This window comes from Gordionus sp. m RMFG-2023, chromosome 3 (genome assembly GCF_954871325.1).
Source record: "Gordionus sp. m RMFG-2023 chromosome 3, tfGorSpeb1-WG-v2, whole genome shotgun sequence".
Taxonomy (NCBI): Eukaryota; Metazoa; Nematomorpha; class Gordioida; order Chordodea; family Parachordodidae; genus Gordionus; species Gordionus sp. m RMFG-2023.
Window position 1 is genome coordinate 54,105,899 of NC_088777.1, and position 26,742 is coordinate 54,132,640.

The window sequence follows — 26,742 nt, forward strand, 5'->3', positions numbered from 1 at the left end:
AATTCAATATTCATAGTTTACTTTTTATATTCTTCTTTGATTAGGCATTTGTGTATAATATAATAAAAATGAATTGATGATATAATTGAAATATTAATAGGGTAGTTTAACTATTCATTTTTAATAAATTTAAATACAAAATAAAACTTTTGTAGCTTTATAAAAAATTTTTTTAGGTGAAACCGGACCGACGGTCCCACGGTCCGGTCTCATTTGACTTAACGGTCCATCGGTCCGGTCCCATTTTAGAAAAAAAGAACGGACTGAACCGGACCGTTGCAAACACTACCCCTTTTCATATCAACTTATCTGACAGAATTTCAAAAAATTTTAAATATCAAACTTAAAATTATTTTAATCAAATAATTAAAATATTTCTGGGTTAGGAAAAAATAAATCAATAATTTTACTAATGTTATAAATGTGGTTCAACATATTTTTCGATCAAAAATACTTTGCGCAAATCTCAAGCCCATAAAAGCCCCAAATAAAATTTTAATTCTTCACTAATTTTGTAAGATTACATAATTTAGACAAGGCTTGCTAATCTATAACAAATCCTAATTGTTTAGGAATAGGGTGCTCAGCAGAAATTTCATAATATTAGTTCTATTTATTAATAAAAATATAGTTTTTTAATATTTCAAAAATTCTTTATTCTGCCTATAAGCTTTTCATTGAATTGGGTTTATTGCCTGAGATCAATAATTTATTTTCAATAATATATACATTCTAAATATCACAATTATATATAACTACGAGTGAAAAAGGTTATTTATATTGTAAAGAGTTCTTTAATTTGTTGACTTGTCTTGTACTTGTTTTATTTCTTTTTCCAGTTCAACTATTGCCCTTTCAATTTCGTAATTTTTGCTAACCAAGCCAACCCAACTATTTTTTTTAAAAATAAAGTAAAACAATGTATTCAGAAATTATGTAATAACTAGAGCTGTGCCGATCCACAAATTTTTCACCGATCCGATTCCGTTATTCCAATATTACTTAAAACCGATCCCATCTGATATTTTCCGATATCACTAAAAACCGATCCGATTCCGATATTTCTATTGAGTTTTATTTACCATCTGTTTTTGAACCAATGTCATAAAAATATCGATATTTTTTATTATAAAAAAAACCAAGAAACTTTCAGAATGATTAAGTGTATTTTTATTCTCCAAAAGTTAATAATCCCATTTTTAATATTTTCATTGTTCATGGGTGAATGTGTAGTGTTGTTACAGCCCCATTTAGTCGTAGCCAAAATATTATTACCTAAGACTCGAAATATCGCCAATAGAAATAAAAACCTTTTATGCCATATGTGGGCAAAATATAATCTTGAGTTAACCATTTTTAAAATTGGCAAAGTCGAGCCCACTAGCTGAATGTGATTCGTTAGACATTTTAAAATCCTTTAATTGTTGCAGATAATGTAAAAAAAAGGTGTAAAATTAAAAAAAATTTTTTAAACATTACATTCAACAAATAAGTATTTTAGTTCCTATCATCAATTTATTAATAAATTTTTTTTAAAAATAAAAAAAAATTATACAATTTTTATACAATAAGATATATTTTTGGAAAAAGCTAAATATCGGTGCCGATCCAATCCAATATTTAATATCGGCACAGCCCTAGTAATAACTGTCAAATAATGATATTAGTCTAAAAAAATTTGATTAATAACAGTAAAAAAATGTTATCACCTTGATTCCAATTCTTGCAATTGCCTACCCACATTAATCTGGTCATTTTTTCTTTGCCAATTCACTTCTTGTGTCTTTTTCCTTAAACGTCACGCCATGCATACATTTTATTTTTAAAAAAAAATTGATTGAATTATTTTAATTTGATAATTCTTTTCCTATTCAAAAAAAAAATCAGACTTCAGAACTTGGAATAAGAATAAAGATTCCAGGTGTAAATATTTTTAAAAAGGTAATTCTGGTTAAAAGTGTCCAAACGATAAACCATTTTTAGAACTTATTTGTGCTTTTAAAACGTCAATATGGGTTATGATTTAAGTCCTTAAAAATTTTAAGAAAAGAATTGGCTTCGATTATTTCTCCTCATTCTAAATTCTAAAAAAAATGTGCTTAAAATTGCAATGCTTGATTATTTAAATTTAATTTTAAAAGACTAACAGTAATTAATAGATGGTATTTTACCAATGAGTAACACAAAAATTTGATTTTGAATTTTCAAAAAGAAAACAGTGAATGAGTGGTGAAAAATATAATGTCAAACATAGCTTCATACTCAACTGATTTATTTGTATTATTGGACATTACATGTATAAATTATTAGCCACTATTAGGCCTCTTCAAAAATGAATACAAGCCAAATAGTGCATTTTTCATTTAAATAATAAAATTTATTATTTGTATTGAATTTGAATTATTCAAATAATTCTTTTTTTTAAATATTATAAAATAATTAATATGAATATATTAGTTTTTCTTATTGCATATCTAATTTTAAACAGAAAAAATATTCTAATAAATAAAATGCGATTCAAATTATTAACAAAATTAAAATGCATATTAATTTAATCTCTAATGCCACCAATTTTTATTGCAAAGAGTTTTTCTTATTGTTTTTTATAAGACATAAGATTATGACAGTAAATTAGTTCTTACTAAGAAAGTCACAAGCAATTTATGCATACCCCAATAATCATATCACCTATTTGATTGATAGATTATCAATAGAAATGACATATAATTAAATTTTATTAAAAACATCTTATTTAATTATTCTGATTAATTGAATATTTGATCAAATTATTGAATTATTCTAATAACTAATCAAATATATGAATCATTTAAATAGAATAATTCTTTATTCATTTCATATATTCATATTTGAACAAAACAAACAATATTTGTATATTATTCTTCAAAATTATTCAAAATGAATGTAATAATCTATTCATTTTTGAATAGGCCTAGTCACTATTTAAGATATACTCTTTGCAGAATTTTTGTTTTACTTCCACACCTATTAACATTCACCCTACATATAAGGGTTATTATTTTTTAATTTTATTTCAGAAAGAAATTAAGTATTTAATTAACTTTCAACAATATTTACCTTTCAACAACATAATTAGCAGCCTCTTTATTGATTTAAATGATTGATCATTTTTTAGCAGGTAAAAAAAATTAAAATGTGTTATAATAGTTATTTGGTCATTTGTTAGGGAGTTTGCATTAACTAACTGACTAATCAGGCTTGTTTCAGCTTTATAAATAAATCAATGTAAGTGGCACATAAATTTTGCATAGAATTAGAAATGTAATGTCTATTATATTTAAAGTACTTAATTTTAATGAGTTGTTTCTTTAATTCTTCCACCATAATGTTTAGTATCTTATTATAATTTTTCCAAGCTATTGATCCATATTCCCCCATCAATTCTAAGTTAGAGATCCTGAAATATAATATTTTAAGTTTTATAAAGATATTATTGCTAACCTAGTGGCCTGGTGCTCTAATTGAGCCATTGAATTTTCAACTGCTTCATTCCAAGCTGTAATATCTGTTAGTTTTCCTGGAGGTGGTGTTGGTAATTCATATCTAATATAATAAGTGTTAAAAGATACCTAGAAGAGAAGAAAGGATTACCTCCTCATATTCATCATTTCCATTGGGTTATGATTAGCAATTCTTGCAAATTCATTTTTCATTATATCAGTCTTAATAAAAATTTATTAAACTTTGCAAATAATTTTACCTCAAAGTCATTTAAATTTAATTGGGGAAGATGTTCAAGATAGTTTTTGGTTGGTTTATATCTCTTAGTTTCCTCTTCAACTAAGCTCAAAGCCTATAAAAGAAGAGATAACATTTATCTTTCTTATATTACTATTTCTCTGATTCTCAAATCATCAAATCCTTGATCAATATAAGGTAGGGCATCTACAATAACCTCATTTGTGTTCCAGTCCCTTGACATAAATTTTTTGTGCTAAAAATCAGAATATATTAGAGTTTTAGGGAAAAGGCGACGATTGACATTCTGCCAATGGCGAATTCTTTTATTTATTAAATGACATTATAAATTGCAATTATTTGACCTTTTATAAATTATTATAATTTTATTATCATTTTTAAATTATAAATTATTATTCATCTGTTAAACCAAATTATGAATGTTTACTATTTATTATAATACATTGCAATTTAATAAATATATTTACATTTAGAAATTTCCAAAATGAACCTTATTGGTTTTATAGAAATCCTTTTAATAATATTCATCAAATTAACCAAAAGATTATGTTTTATTTTTTATTTTATTTATCTGCAAATCAGGGACATCAGAAGCCTTTACAATCTCATGGGACTCAAAAATGTTTATTAAAATTATATCAACAAAATTATCGGTCTTCATTGGCAAGAGTGAGGCGCGCAGGGCTCGAGCCCCCTAAAAAATCTGAATAGCACCCTGAATCAAAATTTTTTTTAATGGCTCCTTTATATCCTCTTACTAAAAATATATTTTTATGATTGGCCCTTGAACTATTTCTTTTATAATTCTATTAAGTGATATATAGATAAAATTTTATTATTTAAAAATTAATAATTTTTATTAAATGAATACTATTTTAATTATTATATTAGATGAATACATATAAATTATATTTTTACCATGTGAGCTTACAATCAAATTCTGTGTTAAAATAGAATATCGATAACACTCATTAAATATTAATTTAGTATTAATAGTTGAAGTTCTTGACTTTTAGTATATAAATTAATATATAACCCTAATTAAATAAATATAATCATATTGGAAATTAACAAATTTAATATTGTAATTACCCGAGTTCAAAATTAACTAATTAACAGTCATGTCCGTTAAACAATTAATATTTAATGCTTTTGAAATAAATATCAGAGACCTACAGGCCTGACCCTAAGCCCTGTAGCATTTTAATTTTTTTAAATATACCTTATCTTGGCATAAAAAATCTTTTAAATATATACAGGCCGGGCCTAAAATTTTTCAAAATAACCAGGCATGGCGTAAGATTGTTATAACTGGGCCGGGCAAGACCGTAAGATTTTTTTAAAAAATTTATATATTTAATTATTATATTCGTCAATTAGATATGATTATAAGATTCTATTATATATATATATTAATATAATATTCGGTGATGGTTAACACTATCTAATATCTACTGATCGATGCATGGAAATAATTTACACAATCTTATTTTAGCGGAACCATGGCTTCGTCAAAAATGTGATATAATTTTGAAAAATGATTTATCAATAATGTGCGGTATGAACTTAAATTGGTACCATTTCCGTTGCACAAATATTCTAAAAAAACCATGAAAATATATATGGTTTTGTATAAATTGTCGTTAATGTAATGATTATATTATTTATTTTACTTATATTTATAAAATATATATATTAATAAAACTAATTCATGTTTGTTACAATATATTAGATTTGATTACATAAACCGATAGTTTTTATTTAAAAAAAAAACAATGTTGGAATTAGAGGTCTGCATTGGGCGGGTTTTAGGATAATATGCCCGCCCACTCAATGTTTAAAAAAATTTTAACCCCCCCGCCCAGCCCGCCCATAGTTTTCAAAAAAAATATACCCGCCCGCCCATTAATCTAAAAATTTTTACCCGCCCGCCCATTAGTCTAAAATTTCTTGCCCGCCCACCCATTAGTCAGAAATTTTTTACCCGCCCGCCCATTATTTATAAAAATTTTTTTACCCAAGTCCGCTATTTTAAGCATCTAATGAAAATAGTCTCAACATTACATCTCTATAAGTTTTATAATTTAGGAAATTACTATATTAAGCTTAAAAAATATGCAATATAAATTATGGATAATTTATTTTATCAAATAAAATATTTATAAAATATAAATATAAAATAAATATTATAAGTAATTATAATGCAAAAATAATAATGAATCCCCATTTTCGGGATTCAAACACGTTTTTCTTTGTTCTAAAAACCTTCCGGCAATGCTAAATTTTCTTTTAGAAGTAGCGTTTGGATACGTTGTGGCTAACTGTTGTAGCACAAGGAATTATCTTATTAACATCCAATTTACCATATGTTGCCCCTAAGTCGGCAAATCTTTGTAAAATATTTATAAATCCAGGTCCTTAAACTGCTTGAAATGGCCTAAAAAAGATAAAAGAATAATTTATTAAATTAAAATACCTAATGTCTCTAGCGCAATATTCTACAAAATTCGCTATTAGACCAGATTTTATCGTTTTGTTTAATTGAGAATTGTCTTTTTCAAAATATCCAGTTATTTTTTTATTATCTATCAAATCTTCATAATTTGCAGATGAACATTGATGCCGAAGGAAGAAGGAGGTGCCACTTTTGCTATTATATTTAAAGATGGACTCGCAATCATTGCAGCGAATCCAATCTAGCTTTTTGTCATTTTCATCAAAAATAATTTTAAATTGTTTCCACATAGACTATTTAAGTTTATTATTATTATCTTCATTGTTTTTTATCTTATACAAATTATTTTTTATTTTCTTAGCAATCAATTCTTTATTCATATTTTAAAATTAAATTAAAAAATATTATTTTGTTAAAATTATGTTATAAAAAATAATATTTATATATATATAAGAAAATATAAATGAAAATAAAAAGGGCAATATAAAGATAAACAATCATTACTAAAATAAAATAACACAATGGAGTAATTTCATTATTCCCAAAAAAGGAAATTTTAATTTTCAATATCTAAAATTATATATTTTAAGAAAAAAGTTTTATTTCATTACCATAAAAGGAGATTTTAATTTGTTTATAGAAAAAAGTTTGTTTTTATTTGTAGAAAAAGTTTTTTTTAATTGAAGAAAAAAGTTGATTTATTTTATAAAAAGTTATACCAGAAAAAGGCTTTTTATTTTTTAAGTTCGTAAGAACAGTTTTTTATTAATTAAAATAAAATTTTTCAATTTTTTTAAAATTGTTTAAATTTCTAAATTACTTAACCCACCCGCCCGCCCGCCCGCCCGCCTGCCTGTTTTTAAAAAAAATTTAGCCGCCCGCCCGCCCAGTAGACCTCTAGTTGGAATATACAAAAAATCGGTTAGATTATAAAAAGCCATTCTTTTTTTAGTGAGTCTTAAAAAAACAATGTAATATACAAAAAGATTACATAAACCGATGGTTTTTATTTAAAAAACGGAGTTAGTTTTAAAATTCAATGTTAGAATATACAAAGGTTAAATTATAAAAAGCGATTTAAAGTTAGTTTTTAAACATAATGTTAGAATCAGGGGCGTCGCTATCATTTATAATCTTAGGCGGGCTCAACTAAAAAAAATTTATGAGGGGCTTCGCCCCCATACCCTCTAATTTCCTGGCCTTCAGCCCGCTTTTGCCCGGCCTTCGGTCGGGTTTTATATTGATATATATTGCTTTTTTTAAAATTGTTAACTCTGGACAGTTATTCTGAATATCATATTTTGTATTTCATGCATACAAAATAAACTGACATATAAATAATTAAAACTATACAAGACATTTCTAAATATAATATTTTTAAAAACAAAATCTATTTATTACAGTATAAAATGTTTTTGATTGCTGATATAAAAAAATTTTGCAGTTAAAGAATTACAAGTGATAAAAAATTTTTAATTCATACATATGCCTCATTTGACAATGGTTTTTAAAAACCACATAATACAATAATTTAATTCTTAGCAACTTAAATTAACAAAAGGTTATCAAACTAATATAATTTGTTACCATTTTAGACAATGTTTTATATAATGGACTAATAAGAAAAAATTTATAGGCCTAAACTAAATCAACAATTCTTGAGAAAGAGACTATAAACGACCAATCCAAATCATAAATTAAGTGGCTAGAGCTTCCTTTTTGATGACATGATGGAAGCTATATAATTAATCTAGAAAATTATTGTGAGATATTAAATTTTTAAAAGATTATCTTACATTTTAAATGGTATATAAAAGACTACACAGTTGACCATTATTGTTTATATAAAATATGCAATCATATGCTCTCAGCAGCAGTAGTAATAAACTTAAATTACATAGCAACACAAATAATAGATGCTTGTTAATTTGCATTAATAGCCATGACACTCACGATGTAAACTAATATCAGAATTTATTATGTTAAATAAATTAATAAAATAAAAACACTAAAAATCTTTGGAAGAAATAATTATGCAAAAATATCGAAGCCTGGAGTTATTTACTAGCAATGTTATATTAGAAATAAAACATTTTCTAACAATAAAATAAGGACCATATGAAACAATTAAGATTTTACATATCGTAACACCACCTTGGTATATTATATCTTAAAATAATAGTAGGTTGCAATAATATCAAAAATATTATTGTATTAAAATTTAAAATTTAACTCAAAACCAATGCTCAAAACTGTTTTTCGAAAAAGAAAAGAATAGCTTTCCTAAAAACACGTAAAAAAGGGAAGAAAAGATATCAAATTTATTACATCTGCAGGATGAAGAATAAAGTGTTTAATTTTTAAATTATTATAACTAAATAGATGGCATTGTTAATATATTTATTATCAAATTTATTAGTAAAATTATTTAAAATATTAACTGTAATATATTATATAACTGTCAAATATCGCTATAAAAGTGGCATTTTATCTAATTATTAATAAACAAATGTATATAGTAGAGGATTATAAACTATATGTCTACTTACTTTTTATAAAGAAATCTCTTATACTTATTTGGATCTTAAAACCATTTTTAATAGGTATGATAATAAAATTTAAAAATAAATATACAGTTGATTAGTCATTTTGAACTCGGCTAATTACAATATTAAATTTTTTAATTTTCAATTAATAAATGATTATATTTATTTAATTAGGGTTATATAACAATTTAAATAATAATAGTCAATTAAACTTCAACTATTAATGCTAAATTAATATTTAGTGAGTGATATTGATATTCTATTTTTAACACAAAATTTGATTGCAAGCTGACATAGTGAAAATATAAGTTAAATTATATGTATTAATATAATCTATTAAAATAATATTCATTTAAAAAATATGTAGACAGTCTTATTAATTTTTAAATAATAAAATTTAATCTATATATTACTTAATAGAAATATAAAAGAAATCGTTCAGGGAGCAATATAAAATTGTTTATCAAGGTGAAATTAAGGAGCCATTAAAAAAGATTTTTCGCTTCAGGGGTCGTCAATTTTTCAGGGGCTCGAGCCCCAGCGCCCCCCCCCCCCTATGACGCCACTGTCTTAATTATATTTTGTGATGACTCTCTTAATTTATCTTATAATGTTTATATAAAGCAAATATATGACAAAATTATTTGTAATATCAAACACTTAAAAAAACAAATCTATATGTCATTGAAAGACATTCTATTTTTCCCGTAATTTCATTTTTATTCAGAATTTTTATCGTCGTCCAAGTAAAGCATAAAGTATTCAAAGATAATGAAATAAATATTTAAGATAATAATTGTTTATTAAATTTTATAATATTTTACAATATAGGTTTATATATTTAAATTTGTTGAAAGGACAGTTTGTTTAAAATTAGGATTATTCATTATATCTCAATTTATCTATAAGACATGCTTATAATTGCGTTCAGCTTAGTTTCCTTTTCTTGTCAATTATTGTAATTTATTATTATAATTAACTGCTAAGCCTACTATTTTATTAATTTAAATTACAATTTTCCTCGTTGCATATCCCATATGATATGTAAGTTCGCGCGTTTGCGTATCATATGTTTAAATTATTCTCACTACAATATTTTACAAAGATATTTTACTATGCCCCAAAATAAAATAACGTAACCTAATTTATAAAGTTTTATAGTAATAAAAAATATAGGCATTTTTTTTCTAAGAAATCTGATTTTGACAATGAAAATTCTTTAGAAAACAAGTAATATTAAATTTATTTGCTATTTATAACATAGAAATGCTTAATTCTCTCATAAACTCATCAGACTGGGTATTAAAATTTAAAGTAAATATTGAGACATCATTACGTTTTTTATGCTGGCAAAGTTAGGCGCTAGCTTAACCAGATGCTATTTAAATATTCATGGAAAGTAAGATGTAACCTTATGGGGAGGCTTATATGTTTAGCTAATTATATATTCTCTGTTTTCTCATGTTGTAGATAAATATAAATAATAACTTAATAAAAACCAAATGAATTTGGGCACATTAACAACTTAGAAAGAACATTTTAATATAGCATGTTAAGTTTAAAATATGAAAATGTGTTATAAGATTGCCAATCAAAAAATAATATTTCATTTATATATAAATGTATCTTAATTTTTTTGTTTAAAAATAGGAAATTAAATAGAGATGAAACATCCTTAAATAAAATTCATAAAATCAAAAAGGTCTGTAGTGGTAAAATATAATATATTCACAATTTTTTTAGTTAAAGGTTGCAGAAAATGTGAAAAAAAATTATTTAATAGTTGAATCTAAAGGTTATATTAAATTTTCATTTTATTTATAAACATTTTAATAGACACTGATGTTGTTCAAGCTAATCCTATTAAAAATATACCATTAAATCTAAAGTCTAATATATTTTTATAATTTTTTTAATAATATATTCAAATAAGTGTGTATATAAAAGACATTGATACATATGATCCTTCCAAGGTAAATTATGATGCAGTTTCTGATGCAGTGTGGGATCAAAATCAAAAGTTCACTTTTATTATTTGAATCATATATAAGTTATAATAAGTGTTCCATATGCTGCCCTATCAAAAACATTAGAATACATAGAAGAAGAATCCTCAAGGTATATATCTATATATATATTCTAATTCTTATCTTTATTTGTCATATGTTATGTTTTAAAATATATTATTTCAAATATTTTTTAGACTAAAGATTATCAATATATTGAGTAACTTCTTTCAATCAACAATAATATTGACCCCCAATGATCTCATTCCTATTCTTTATTTATGTTCTAATTGCATTGCACCAGCCTATCAAGGAAAAGAGTTGGGAATGGGTGAAAATGTTGTGCTCAAAATGATTGCTGAAAATACTGGTATTAAAATATTCATTAAGCATTTAATATTAAATGTTTAAAATCTTTTTATTATAAATGTAAACTTCTATGTATATTTAATTTTATTGTCATTATTAGTTATAGTATAATTGATGTATTCCTTTTTAAATAAGTTTATAATAGACATTAAACACATTTAAAAAAATTCCCTGATATGTTTCATTTTAAATTTGTATTCATCATTAAATATCAATCCATATTTTGTGGTATCAGATAGATATCTGCAACGGGTCTCGGGCCTTATTCTATTTTAAATAATTGGGTTTGGACTGGGCCGGGCCTAATATTTAAAAAAAAAATTGAGCCAGGTCGGACTTTGGATTTTAAATATATCTAAATTTATCAATTTTATATTGAATTTTTTATGTAAAATATAAATATTTTATTTTATTTATTGAAATAAACGACATATAACATGTCTTTTATTTTGAGTAATTATAATAATTAATTTCTATATTTAAATAAATTTGAGCCAGACTGGGTCGGTTAATTTTTTTTAAAAAAAAATTCAAGTTCAGGCTGGGCCGGCAAAACTTTTTTTAAAAAAATTTCAACCAGGGCCAGGCTTGAAAAATTAGGCCCAATGCAGATCACTAGTATCAGATTGGCACCAATATTGGAGAAAAAATAAGTGATTGGCCAATATTTTGAAAAATTTTACATTTAATTTACATTTTTTTAAATTTATTTTTAATCTAATTTCCCTCTCATAATACATCTTCATAATACCCATACAAAATGTGTGAAGGAATGTGCCACTTATAAAAAAAATTTTTTAATGTCTTTTTAAAAATTTTTTTTTAACAATAGGGGATATTAGTAGCTTCTTATATAAAAAAAAATTACCCATCATTGTGTATTTTTTTTTGCCTATTGTTTATTTCCATTGCTTTTTGAATTTAAAATTCATTAATTAACTAAGATATCAATAGTTTATCTACAAATATTAATTATTCTAATTGATATTTAATTTGTTTTTTCTTTTATACAAAAAGGTGCACAATTTTTTATACAGGAAATTTAATACTAATATATGTATAGTGTGCTATAAATATTAATTTATACTTGTGTACTAAGGCTAATTAGATAAGAGAAAATCATCATTAGAAATAATTTGTAAATATATGTATATCAAAGACTTTCATGAGGCTGGGTATGGGCCTAATATGATATTTTCTAGTGTGCCTGATCTGGATCTGGGTTTTGAAAATTTTTCTATAATGGGCTTGGCCCTAAAATTTTTATCATTTAGTTTTGCAAACAAAATGATTACTTAAATACACTGAAATTTTTTTTTATTTTTATTAAAAACAATAAATTCAATTTTTGGATATGGCTTGCGAAAATTTTTTGAAACTTATTATGGCCCTAGGCCGGGCATGGAATTTTTTATATATATTAAATATGGGCTGGGCCTGGGCTTAAAAATATTTTTTACTGCAGACCTATTCCAGGCCTGATCCACTAAGGGTCATGACTATATCATTTGAATAAAAACCTTTCTACAAATTTAAAGATAAAACATACTTTTAGAATTATAAAGTTTTGAGATTTTTTTTGATTTTTGGGAGCCAGGGATAAGTGAATATTCTGATTAGTTTAAAATATTGGGGAAGCCTTAATAAAGAGCGAAGAGTGTGGTCCGGTTTTTTGTTTGGACCAGACCAATGCACTCTAACCAAAATAGTCTTAGAAAGATCAATCCAAATTCCAATAATATGAAAAAATTAGGCCTGAGCTTGACCCGAATTTTTAAAAATAGGCCCCAACCCGACTTGAGGTAAGTCTTCAAACCAACTTGCACTTGCAGAGCTCTAGTTACAGGTTCTGTTTTAGAGCTAAACTACATTCAAGCAAAAAATCTTTTTAACAATAAAAATTAATCCTTTAAAATAAATGACACATTTTATACAATATTTTATCTTTTGCTAGAAACAGTTCTAGAACCGGTTTCTATTAATATGAGTTCCAGTTCTGTTTCTTAAACCTTAGTAGATAACCACTTTTCAAACACATAACTTAATGTTCTTATTCTAAGTTCCTGCATTAAAAAATGACACAATATGTTTGAAAAGAACACTATTACTAAAAAACTTAATATATGCTAAGAAAATGATTTTTTAAATATAAAGGTAGGAGCATTGCTAGCGTTAAACAGGACCTCAAGTCTAAGGGAGATATAGGAATAGTCGCCCAAAACAGCAAAACTACCCAAAGAACAATGTTCAAATCTAAGAAACGTCTCACGATTAACAAGGTCTTTAAAACCCTTTCAGACATGTCGGAGATATCCGGCAACACAGTGAGTCATATTAAATGATATACTATATATTTTTCTTAATAACTTGCTTCCTTGTATTTAATTTAATTGCTTTTCTTTAAATTTATCTTAATCAATAACCCCAATTATAAAAATCATTTTTTATTCCATGTTTAAAATTGCAAGAGTACTACCAAAAAATTGAACAAACTGAAGGACTTGTTTCTAGATTGCGAAAAAAGTGAAAGCCGATACCTAGTTAGGTTTGTTTGCGGGAAGATGAGGATAGGACTCGCCCAGCAGAGCATACTGACGGCATTGGCTATGGCGTTTACAAATGCCACAAGTTACTACATTCATTTTTTTTTAGTTTCATTCTATCCATTTAGATAGAAGGGAGTATATAGTTCTTTACCCTCTTTAAGCTCATTTTAGTCGACCTAAGAGGGCTCTTGTAATTTCGCTAGAATATAATAGACAAATATTAATCATAATATTTTATTTATTGGGCTAGTAACTTCCATCCATTCGTCAAATTTTATCTTATGAGTCGTGATATTTAACCCCCCCCCCCAATTCAATTGATTCCTTGTAGTGTTGTTAAATGGCTTATTTACAATTTTATGATAAGTAAGACTCAACTATCTCCACCCGGTTAGTAGGGTCAAATAAGCCGATTATTCGAATATATTTACCATTTTATAATAAAACTCATTTTGTTAGACATTTTAAATTTTTCCATAATTTTGAGAATTTGGTAAAAATGATAATATTTTTACTTTTTTTTAAAAGGGAAAAATGCTAAAAAGAAAGCGATGGACCAAAATGCGGCTATATTGAAAAATTCCTTCAAGTATTTTTTTTACCAATAAATTAATTTTTTAACCTTCATTTGTTTTCTTCCTTTAAAAAAAATGTTATTTCTTTATTTTTCTGTATTTATTAAACTATGGGTAGTGATTCGAAGGCCCATGGGACTGTTGAGGTGCCTTAATCATCTTGAATACTCGGTAATATGTCTGGTGGATAATATTATCAATATTTATTTCATTGGTTATTGTTAATAATACGTTTAATGATGTTACATCTTTATTTTTCTATATTTGTTAAATGACTATGTAAGTAATAAATTAGGGTTGTAATTCACAGACCTCTAAGACTGTTGAACTTGATGCCTTAATCATCGCAAAAACTTAGTAATAAGCCTGGTGAATAATAGTATCATTATTTATTTCATTGGTTATTGTTAATAATACGTTTAATGATGGTACTTCTTTATTGTTCTATATTTGTTAAATGACTATTTAAGTAATAAATTAGGGTTGTAATTCACAGACCTCTAAGACTGTTGAACATGATGCCTTAATCATCGCAAATATTTAGTAAGCTGTGGATAAAATTCTCGTTATTTATTTAACCGTAATTATCGAAAATAATTAGTTATTAGCGGATAATATAACATTTTTCATTGGTTATTTTGTATAAATTGATTTTGTTATCTTATACGCCTAAAGCATCACTTTGTATTAATGCAGATGGTTTTTCAAACACATATATGAACCATTATAAAAAAAGATAACATTTTCAATAAAATCTTATTTTTTAATATCGAAACTTTTAACAAGGACCATTCAATCTTTTATTTTACAGGCTATGCCAATTTTCCTCGAATATTATTATTCGGCGGATAATCCCGAAATTTTATTCGTTATTTTTTTTTACAAATCACAGTTTTAGCCAATTAAAAAACCCTGAGGAGGAATAAGTCCAAATGATATTAGAGAAAAATTTTAAAAGAATTCTTTCTTTTTTTTGCATAATTAGATAAATTTTTTTTATATATAATCAATACTTTCTTTCGAGGGAGAGAAGAAGAAAAATGAGCGTAAATAAAATAAGAAATTATATTATCTATGACCCTCCATTTTGTATATTTTGCCGCGAATTGGCGCTAACTGTCAATGAAGACTATAACCCTTCATGTATTTTCTAGACCGCGAATTCTCGCTAACCATGAATGAAGGGTGAAGTAATGTATTTTTTTGTTGAAAAATTAGTGAATGCCCATCTTACGATATCCTTATTCCTTTAATCCTGCAAAATGGAATTTCGAATTTAGCCGATACTTGTAAAATGCATCCAGGTAATACATAAATAATATTATTTTCATTTTATATGCTGGAAAGGAATGATTTATGTATAATAGTGTTGGTCCATCCATCTTTTAAATTAAATAATCTCATAGCTAGATCATCTAACTCCAACAACCTTTAATCAAAAATTTTATATTATGGTGCATTTATAGTAATCGCGATTAAAACCCGATATTGCTCTATATTATATCTATAAGAAATAAATCAATGGGTAATGATGTACGACGTCAGTCAACACATATTTCCTAACAATGCTCAAATTTTAATTAAAGGCAATAAGTAACAGCTTATCTTAACCATGTCCTTGTATATATAATCTATCATATATATATACTGTTAGCACAAAAATACTTTTTATGGCTTTAGAAAAAAACTCTATTCCACCCGGATTTAAAGATGAGTAGAAGCATCAAGGTCTCTGGCTTCTGGGCCCACACGCGCCGCTTCGAAACAACAAATTTTAATAACTTAGGCCGTTTTCTACTATTGTCTCATTTTGACACCGTACATCAATACTCCAAAATCGAATACGCTGTTACTTATATAGGGATATCAAACATACCTAAATGCACCATTAGGGGGTTAAGATCATATTTTTAAAGGTCCCCCTACACTACCCTTCTTAAAAACAAGATATTTGTTCAAACTACTTTGTTCACAAAAGTAAAATTCTTAATATAGTTCTCTAACCACATGGCCTAAACGCTTCGCAAACATTAAAATGGATACCAAATTTAATGAAAAAATAACGAATATTTCTATATTGTTTTTTTTATTTCTTCTAATTCTTAATTTTAAATTAGTACATATCTCGTGCCTAATCATATATCTTATCTGAGAAGAAAAGAGAAGAATTCATATTTTCTCTCTCATAATATTGTATCGATTTATTTATAAGTTCGAATATTAAAATTTGCATAAGGTGGCCAAGCTTTGGTCAATATTAGCTAAGTAGTCAAATTTACAGAAATTCTTGATAAACATTTTTTAATCCAATTTTGGAAGGGAATGGGGCCTGTATATTCACTAAGAATATTAAAAATTTTAAGAATAACCCAATTAAAATTTTTTACGGAAAAACTTACCTAATCTTCGTAAAATAATTTTCCCATTCATATATTCCTCTAATATTCTAGCGACCATATGATCTGAGAAGACATATTTTGTGATATTTTAAAAAAAGGTGTTCCTGTCAAGCCCATGTTGGCCCAACCCTCAAAAGGTGACCTCAGCGAATTGTTCAAAAAATTCGATAAATCTTCCGACAAATCAAACGAACCCTTGACCTTCGAATATAAATACGACGGAGAGAGAGCTCAGGTTTGCATTTATTCTAATTAAAATGGATCTGATGGGAATTTCACAAATTTTATACTTTAAATGACACCCTTTTTGCTTAATTGTTGAAACAAAAGATCCATCTCTGTTCTGACGGGACTTTCAGAATTTACAGCCGAAATCAAGAGGATACTACGCAGAAATATCCCGATTTGATCCAAAAATTTTTACGCGATTCACCCACCGATGAGGTTCACGACGAAATTTACGACGCGCAGAACGTGAAGGATTTTATTATGGATGCGGAGGTGGTAGCATGGGACTCGCAAAATTGCCGCATTTTGCCCTTCCAAATTTTAAGTACCAGAAAGAGAAAAGTTAAGTAAAATTTAAAATTTCTTTAAAATATATATGGAATCAACCAATAAAAAGTCTATTTTAAACCCGACCCCCTCAGTATTTTTTAAAAAAAATTAGCGTATTGGTAGTATAATCTCTAACAGAAGAAAAATGAAATTTTACTTCCTTATATATCACTTAATTATTAAGATATGTTTAACAACGCATGTGTATTTTATTTATTTCAAACAAAATTGATCGTATCTTTAAAAAAAAGATCTGGCAGTATAGCCAAAATTTATAATTTTTCTAATGGCACAAGTTAGCCTATATAAAAAAAACCTCTACATTCATAAAAATGATTTATGGATAAAGGAGGAATGACATTTATTTGCAACCGCACCTGGTAAAAGTCCCTGCGACAGTTTTGGAGGGCGTTACTATACGACGGTGAGCAGCTGGAGCATTGCAACAGTTGGTAATTCCAACCATTTTGAGGAAATCAATATTAACGATTATACACAGAGGGCATCCAGGAATAAATGCTATGAAATCAATTTTTAGAATGTATTGCTGGTGGCCGAATTGCGATAAAGATATTGAACAATATGTTCGTCAATGTATGCCTTGTCAAAGTAATCGGTCTAATATTATGGAGGTTCCTTTATATTCGTGGAACATATCTAATATACCATGGGAACAAATTCATTTGGATTTCGTGGGGCCTATTGATTCGTATTCATGGTTAGTTGGAGTTGATGCACATACTAAATGGGTTGAGGTTGAGTTAATGAGAGAGACCACGTCCACGACAATGATCATGGTTTTAAGGATATGGTTCGCACGGTTTGGAACACCTAGACAAATCGTATCAGATAATGGACCTCAATTTATTTCTGGAGAATTTCGAAAATTTTGTTTCGAGAAAAATATTAAATTGATACATACAACACCGTACCATCCAAAAACGAACGGTTTAGCTGAAAGAACGATACGAACCCTCAAGAGTCGATATTTTGCAACTAGGAAAGACATCAGGGAGCCCGAGGAAGCCATGGGAGAAGTTTTGCTAGCATATAGAATGGGTGAGCATCAATCAACTGGACGTTCACCGGCTAAGTTATTATTGGGGCGAAATTTAAAAACGGGATTGAATTGGTTACGTCCTAATGTTAGTTATGAAATGGAACGATCGAATATACGACAAAAAGTAGCGCATGATGAACATAGTCATATGAGAGAATTTGAGATTGCACAACCGGTATGGGTGCATAATGAAATAAATTCAGGTTGGAGAGAAGGAGTTATAAAATCCAGAACTGGTAGATATTTTTATTTGGTAGAAAGCAAGGATAGAATGGTACGAAAGCATGCAGATCAATTTTGAAAAAGGGAGGTAGCTAAAGAAATGGAGAAGTCTGGGCCAGGGAAAGAAAATATGGAGTCAGAGAGAGAAGAGGAAAATATAAAAAATAAAGAGTCGGATATAGTTGAGATTTTAGAAAATGTGGAAGATAACGGAAAACTAGAAACGCGGAAATCACAAAGAGCCAGGAAACCTACAAATCGGCTGATTGAGGAATTGTAAGATCATATGCGTGGGGATATGTTATAAATGAGATTTATATTATATATTATCAATGTTATAAATGTCATACATACAAATCAATCATATATATATATATATATCAGGTGATTTTTAGTTAATAAAGCCATCCATATTTGTGTATGCTTATTTAAGACTAATTAGTATATTGGCGACGTTGTCGATGATCTTATTATGAACAAAGAAGACAAAAATAAAGTAATTATGAATAAAGAAGAAAAAAATGATAACATTATGATCAAATTTGATAACTTTGACAAGCAAAACAATTTTGCTGATTACATTGAATATATTGATGATATGTTGGAGATAAGAGGTATATTAGTAAATAATGAAACCAAAAAAAAATATTATTTGCGTATATGGGTATTAGTAATTTAGCAGAGATGAGGTCCTTTGTTTATCCAAAAATATTGAAAGATCTTAATTATGAAGAGATTATTGAAGTGGGTAAGAAAGTTTTTAAGCCTATTTCAACATTATTTAGCTCGAGAATTAAATTTATTCGGATAGAAAGAGGGGTTGGTGAATCAGTTGCGGAGTTTGCAGCTCGACTTAAAAAATTGGCTCAAGAATGTAAATTTGAATCTGACCTAGATGGGAGATTGAGGGATCAGATGGTGGCTGGAATCAAAATGGGTGCATTGGAGAAAGATATTCGCACTAGATTTCCAGATGGAATAAATGACTTGGGAGAAAGGGTGAGTTTTCAACAGGTTTTAAATATGGCTTTGGCAATGGAAAGGGCTGAGGATGAAGTGACAAATATGATGGTAAAAAAAGTCAATAAACCTAAGGAGCAGATGGAGAATAATCAAGAAAATTTTTCTAATCAAAAGTACCCATATAATAATAATAACAAAGAAAAAGGTAATTTTAGTTATTACAATAATAATAATTTTAAGTTTAGAGATAACAATAAATTTAACAATAATGATATGTATAAGTTTAATAAATGCTCAAAATGTGGAAGAACTCATCCCCCTTTTCAATGTTTTGCATCAAGGGTAAAATGTTATAATTGCCAAAAGGTAGGGCATTATGCTAAATATTGTAAGGGACAGAAGTTACATGCTATGCATATAGATGACAATGATTCATCAGATTCAATTAATAATACCTCTTGTTCCTTGTCCGACCAACCCCAGCAAGATATAATGCTTGTTAATTTATGCAGAGGAGCGGCAATTCCATGTAGATGTGGCAAAAATCTCTCGTGATAATTCACAAGTCCTAAAAAAGATCGTAATTGGTGTATATTATTAGGAGTTGGTATCCTTCGAATAGCATCTATTTTTCTTTCGCTGGATGTATTCCATATTTGTCTATTACGAAACCCAGAAAAGAAACTGATTCATTTAAAAAACGTATTTTGGCCCATTTTGCCTTCATACCCACCTGTTTTAGTTTCATTAGTACTTTTTTTACGTTATTCAAATATTCTACATCATTTTTCCCCGTTATGATAATATCGTCAAGATATACTCCGGTCATTTGGCAGTCTTGTAATAAATTATCCATGTATCTTTGAAATATGGTCGGCGCACTAGAAAGACCGAAAGGCATACATTGATATTGGAAATAACCAATGTGGGTCGATATGGTTAAGTATTCTTTTGAACTTTCTTTTATTGGTAATTGTAAATATGCATCTTTCAAATCTATTACCGTAAATTTCAATCCATCTTTTAATTTGGTTAAAAGATCATCCATCCACCGTTGGTATAATATGATAATCGCACAAAACATATGGGTTTAATGTCACCTTAAAATTCGCACAAATCCTGAGTTCTCCATTTGTTTTTCGTACGTTTACTGTTGGAGTGGCCCATGTCAACCGTTTTTGTGTTGGATCAATCGCCTTCAATATTCCTGATTTAACCAATCTATCGAGTTCCATTTCAATTGGTTTTCGTAATGGAAAAGGTACTCTACGAGCTGGCCATGATTTCGGCCTTGCTGCCTCACTCAAATGTATGCTAACTTCTATATCATTCACCCGTCCAGGCTTGTCATTAAAAACACTGAAAAATTCTGTTGTCATGCCAGCAATTTGTTTATCGGTTGTCATGACCTCTTTATTTGTGATACTACGTATAGTCACTTGTCGTGGAATAAACATATTAAATGCCAGTATCCATGGTAGTCCAAATAATGGAATGTCATTTGAACGGGTCACCACAATCGGTAGTGATCTGCTTATCTTTTCAAGACGAACCCTCACCATAGTTTCACCAAGTACATCTAGCGGTTGGTTACCATATACTGATAAAGGTTTGGTTGGTCCAAGTTTGGGTCGGCCAATTTCATCCCAATATTGTTTCCCAATCACCGATACCTGTGCCCCCGTATCATAGTCAAATTCTATAGGTACTCCATTTATCCAAACAAATATCTTTGCACTATTTCTACCAATTTGGGAAATATTATTAATTGAATCTGATGAATCATTGTCATCTATATGCATAGCATGTAACTTCTGTCCCTTACAATATTTAGCATAATGCCCTACCTTTTGGCAATTATAACATTTCATCCTTGATGCAAAACATTGAAAAGGGGGATGAGTTTTCCACATTTTGAGCATTTATTAAACTTATACATATCATTATTGTTAAATTTATTGTTATCTCTAAACTTAAAATTATTATTATTGTTATTGTAATAACTAAAATTACCTTTTTCTTTGTTATTATTATTATATGAGTACTTTTGATTAGAAAAATTTTCTTGATTATTCTCCATCTGCTCCTTAGGTTTATTGACTTTTTTTACCATCATATTTGTCACTTCATCCTCAGCCCTTTCCATTGCCAAAGCCATATTTAAAACCTGTTGAAAACTCACCCTTTCTCCCAAGTCATTTATTCCATCTGGAAATCTAGTACTAATATCTTTCTCCAATGCACCCATTTTGATTCCAGCCACCATCTGATCCCTCAATCTCCCATCTAGGTCAGATTCAAATTTACATTCTTGAGCCAATTTTTTAAGTCGAGCTGCAAACTCCACAACTGATTCACCAACCCCCTCTTTCTATCCGAATAAATTTAATTCTCGAGCTAAATAATGATGAAATAGGCTTAAAAACTTTCTTACCCACTTCAATAATCTCTTCATAATTAAGATCTTTCAATATTTTTGGATAAACAAAGGACCTCATCTCTGCTAAATTACTAATACCCATATACGCAAATAATATTTTGGCAACAATGGATTTATAACTATTCAGGAAATAATAAGAAAGATAAATTCTACATTTGTGAGATGATGAATATTTAAGTATGAAAAATCACCTTGAAAACAAGTTTTTGACGGCAAAACAAATTTCTGAAACACAAAATTATATTTTTATACTTTTATTCCATTTTTAAAATAATAAAGTAAACGCCTTTCATTTAGACGTAATTTTTAAAATAAAAATTATAACGTTATTATCCATTAAATTTAAATTTAAATATAATGATATTTATGTTAAATTGGATCAATTTTAGCCATTTAAAGTCATAACTTCCAGGCCCACCTTCAACCCGGTCTAGGATTTTGTTCCGAAAAATACCTTTTTTTCTATGGTAATTTCCAGTCTTGTACTTCCGGTTTTGGGTATTAATCGGGTTTTTATCACATTTATTTATATATCAATCATATTAAAGATGTAATTATTAAGCTATATAATAAAAATTAACTCTGACTTTATTTTGAGATATTTGAAAATGAATGAAGTGCATTTTGTCAAAAATGTACCATTTTTCCTCTCTTTAAACTCCAGCGAGTAAGTGGTTTAAGGAAGTAAAATATCTCATTTACTTAGCTAAACTACATACTACCAATTTAGAAAATTTAAAAAAAATTCTGATTGGGTCGGGTCGAAACCTTGGTTTTGATATGGAATTCACCATAAATAAATAAGGTCGCTAATAAAATCTGAAAGAAAATCATCTTCAACACCTACAAATTAATTTTACAAATTCTTAAAATAAATAGCCCAATTTTAGATAAAGAGGAATAATATCTATTTTCTAGTTTAAAAATATATAAATTTTTGTTATTCAACTAGTTAGACTGTCATTGCAAAGCGCATAATAAGTACAAGTATTAGTATTAATATTTTTACAAGAGGTTTCTCTTAAATGATTATATGCTTGTTGTGATAAAATGATATATAATATATATTTTATTTATATCATACACTGACTTTACAAAAAATAATAATATATTTCGCAAAAATTTTAAAGGACGCATCCAGTTTCGACGTAAAGGTCGAGGTTCGGGCTTTCGCTTTCGACCTTTTATACCTAAACGGGAACCGTCTCACCGATCTACCTTTACATGAGAGACGAGGACTTTTGAAGGAAACATTCCGAGCTTCCGGCCATTTTTTCGATTTCGCGCGTTCTCTTGACCTCCCAGCCAATCAGGAAACGCGCGAATTGGATAAAGTTTCGGATTTTTTGGATGCCGCTATCAAAGGTTTGTTAAGAAAAAAAAAGTTTAAAATTTTCAATCATAAATTTGTTTCTTTTCCCTATAATTCAAGTAGATATTATTTTAATGTGTAATTTCAGATTTCTATTAACCATTTTTATTTAGTCATAACAATTAGTTTTATTGATAAAAAAATTTATAATATTTCAGGAAATTGTGAGGGACTGATGGTCAAAAGTTTGGATTCGACTTACGAAATCGACAAGCGTTCTAATAAATGGCTTAAAGTTAGATTCATCATTGAGATCTAAATCTATTGCATTATATGGAATGATATTCACTTTTTGTTTAAGACTTTCTTTTTTTCTCTTTAGCTTTCACCTTTTCTGGTGGTAGGCTCCTTCAATATCTCTCTCCACTTTATGATATTCATACTATCTCTTTTATCTAATTTATACTCCCTCATATTGGCTCTAACTTTAGGTAAGACTAAAATAAATTAATATAATACAATGACGAAAAATGAATTTTTTAAAAATGAGCCTTCTATCTCTCATACAGAAAATAATTTATTTTTTGAATTTCTATATTAAAGCTTAAAAAGGATTACCTGGATTCAACCGGGGATACCTTTGATTTGGTGATAATAGGAGCTTATCAAGGGCAAGGCAAAAGAACGGGCCATTATGGCGGGCTTTTATTGGCCTGTTACGACGATGTTAACGAACAATACCAAACCATTTGCAAAGTATATATATTTCCTAATTTATATCTCTTTATCTACCAAAATGGATTTAAAAGCTTTCTCATTTTCTTAACCAATTAGAAAACGGCTAACTCAATATTTTAGCCAGGAAAATATTGCTCAAGCCACGAGATTTCGTTGCTAGTGATAGATGTCCGAACTTCTGTTCCTTCTACAAGCAAAATCTTAAGGCTTGCCTAATATTATTCTGGATCAAATATTGATTACAGCATTATTACCGATTAATAACAATAATTACTATTATAATAACTATTGGAATGATTTTTTTTTCACAAAATATACTTTATTGTTATTTATTGGTGATCAGCACTAAATAAAAAAAATGTTTTTATTGCAAAAATAAATACCAAGATAAATATCCAAGACCTGCAAAGGTGCCATTTGCACAGCCCAGCCCAAATATTTTTTTTCAAAAATTTTTTTCAGCCCGGCATGTGTTTTTCAGAAAAAAAATTTTCAGGTCCGGCCCGAATTTTTTAAAAAATATATTATTATTTTTGATTTTTATAGCTAATAATGGCGATTTCAAATATTTGGTTTTTATTTTTTTTAAAAAAAATTTTCAGGTCCGGCCTGGGCAGGGTATATTTATATAAATTAAAATACGGTCTGGCCCGTGTACTTGGGCTGGGCTTAGGGCCGGGCCTGCAGGTCTGATAAATATTATATAGGCAAAATCTTATTTTCTAGAATAAATAAAAAATTTAGCCCGTATCATTATGCAGATCTCTAAATATATTTTTTTATATTTAATTCTTCAAAGTTGGGAACAGGTTTCAAAGATGCCGATTTAGAGAAATTACATTCCAAACTACAGGAACACGTGATAAAAGCCCCCAAACCATATTATTGCACTGGGTTTAATGAACAACAAGGTAGCAGCCCAGATATCTGGTTCGAACCCAAATTGGTTTGCGAAGTTAAGGCGGCCGATCTTTCCATATCTCCCATACATAAGGCTGCCATAGGCTTGGTTCGTATTTATTCCATTTTTGTGTGCTATAGAAAAAAGAAAGACGCACTATTAAAATTAGAGAAAAATAGATTTTCTTTATTTTTATTCCATCTATACAATGCATATCTTGGTTTCCATTTTGAAAGTTTTAAATGGTTAGAATCTTTGTAGTAGTGTTGTTAAATGGCTAGATTAGAGCCGATTTTTAAAATGGATAACAATATATTTAAATATTTCCTAAGCCGCGAAATTTCGTCTGCCATCTATGGAGAAAAATCTTTAGGCTTGCATAATTTTTTCTGACAAAAGAAATATTGAGTTAGCCTTTTTTTTTATAAAAATTGGCTCAAATCCCATCGGATTAACAACACTAATTTTAGGGACAATGATTGATGTGTTTGTATTAAAGATAATTTCCTTTAACATTTGCTTAGGTGGACCCAGATAAGGGCATATCCTTAAGGTTCCCTCGTTACATTAAACTCCGTGAAGATAAAAATGCCGAAGATGCCACTACAGCTACCCAAGTTTGTGTTTCCATTTTTTAAATACTGTTTTAATCTACTCAACTGTTTAGTTTCTTGATTCATACTAATTTATGGTATTTATTTTCTTTATTAAAAAAAATACCAAATAACTTGCAGAGGCCTAATTTTAAGGTTTTTTTTTCATGGATGATATAAATTAAAATATGCATTTTAAAAAATCTGGTCTTTCACATGTTAGCTTTAAACTATATGTAATAATTATATATTTTATCACATTTCAATTTTTTTTTACTATTTAAACTCTACCCCTCTCCCCCATCTCATTCACCCCCCCCCCCCCCCTTTAGATTTGTTTGAACCATTATAAGGCATACTCTTAGATAAATGATTTATATCTAATTTATGATGATAAACTTTATCTATTATTTTAGATCGCTCATTTTTACAATCAACAAGAACAAATAAAAGATAAAAATAACCAAGATGAAAATGAATTAGATATTGAGGAAAATTAATCTTATGAATTATAGTGTTTCATTGTATAGATGTATAGTGATGTTTAAATATAATTGATTTTTTTAAGGTTTTTTTGTATGTTTGTAAAACTACCTTCTATATTTTGCAAAATTAAATCATGGATAATAATATTTTCATTCCATCATATATATCTTATATTTTTAAACGTGGAAACTAATTGTTATATAAATTTATTTAATTATAATTATTTATAGCATAATGATAAAGAAGTTTGAATAAATTTAGTCTGATAGAATCTTTTTATATTTTAATCTAGCTGGTTTGCCATGTAGTCGTGGCCAGTACTAATTGCTCTTTCAAATATATTTTTTTTACCATGCATAGAAGTTCCTCATTTTAAATCCATTTTCGTTATTTGCCGCTAAACATTAATTTAAGCCCGCATTTAAAATCGCTTTGTTTACAATTTCAATAATGCGTAGTTTGCTTCATTATTACTAATGAGTTCATTTTTTTATTAACTATGTAAAAATATTTTATTGTGGTCATTTTAGAAAAAAATATATAATATAATTAATATATCTCTACTAATTTTTATAATAATTATTATGTTTTAAATTATGGTGATTCACTCTAGGTTATAAGATTAGATGTCTGCAAAAGACAAATATCTCTCCGACCTGTAGGAAGAAAAGCATTCCACCCTCCCCCCCCCTCAAAAAAATCCCCATCAAATTCAACACAAAATAGATTCTATACTTGATTCTGGCCAATAAAATATTTTTTATTTTTTTAGTTTATTATAAGAAATCATCTATGAAAAAATTATAAAATATTATTTTAGCAATCTCGGGGGGGG

At 27.8% G+C, this 26,742-nt stretch overlaps 2 protein-coding genes across 2 annotated transcripts; one reads left to right on the plus strand and one right to left on the minus strand.

Annotated features, from left to right (window-relative positions):
* Positions 1-765: 765 nt before the first annotated feature.
* Positions 766-4,022, minus strand: LOC135926480 (pre-mRNA-splicing factor SPF27-like). The gene is made up of 7 exons (XM_065462371.1): positions 3,872-4,022; positions 3,740-3,832; positions 3,631-3,701; positions 3,481-3,582; positions 3,326-3,436; positions 1,710-1,790; positions 766-891 (listed from the first exon to the last, which is right to left on the minus strand). The coding sequence occupies exons 1-7, from the start codon at positions 3,959-3,961 to the stop codon at positions 795-797; spliced, it is 645 nt and encodes a 214-aa protein (XP_065318443.1). The 5' UTR covers positions 3,962-4,022; the 3' UTR covers positions 766-794.
* A 5,828-nt stretch (positions 4,023-9,850) lies between these two features.
* Positions 9,851-26,086, plus strand: LOC135925784 (DNA ligase 1-like). Its single transcript, XM_065461257.1, has 20 exons — positions 9,851-9,874; positions 9,916-9,969; positions 10,390-10,441; positions 10,483-10,534; positions 10,576-10,627; positions 10,673-10,759; positions 10,801-10,857; positions 10,943-11,115; positions 13,269-13,438; positions 13,583-13,742; positions 14,189-14,249; positions 15,454-15,539; positions 16,733-16,869; positions 16,965-17,204; positions 23,008-23,242; positions 23,408-23,484; positions 23,793-23,945; positions 24,727-24,936; positions 25,353-25,445; positions 25,838-26,086. Exons 1-20 carry the CDS (start codon positions 9,855-9,857, stop codon positions 25,919-25,921), a joined length of 2,253 nt encoding a protein of 750 aa, XP_065317329.1. The 5' UTR covers positions 9,851-9,854; the 3' UTR covers positions 25,922-26,086.
* Positions 26,087-26,742: the final 656 nt, after the last annotated feature.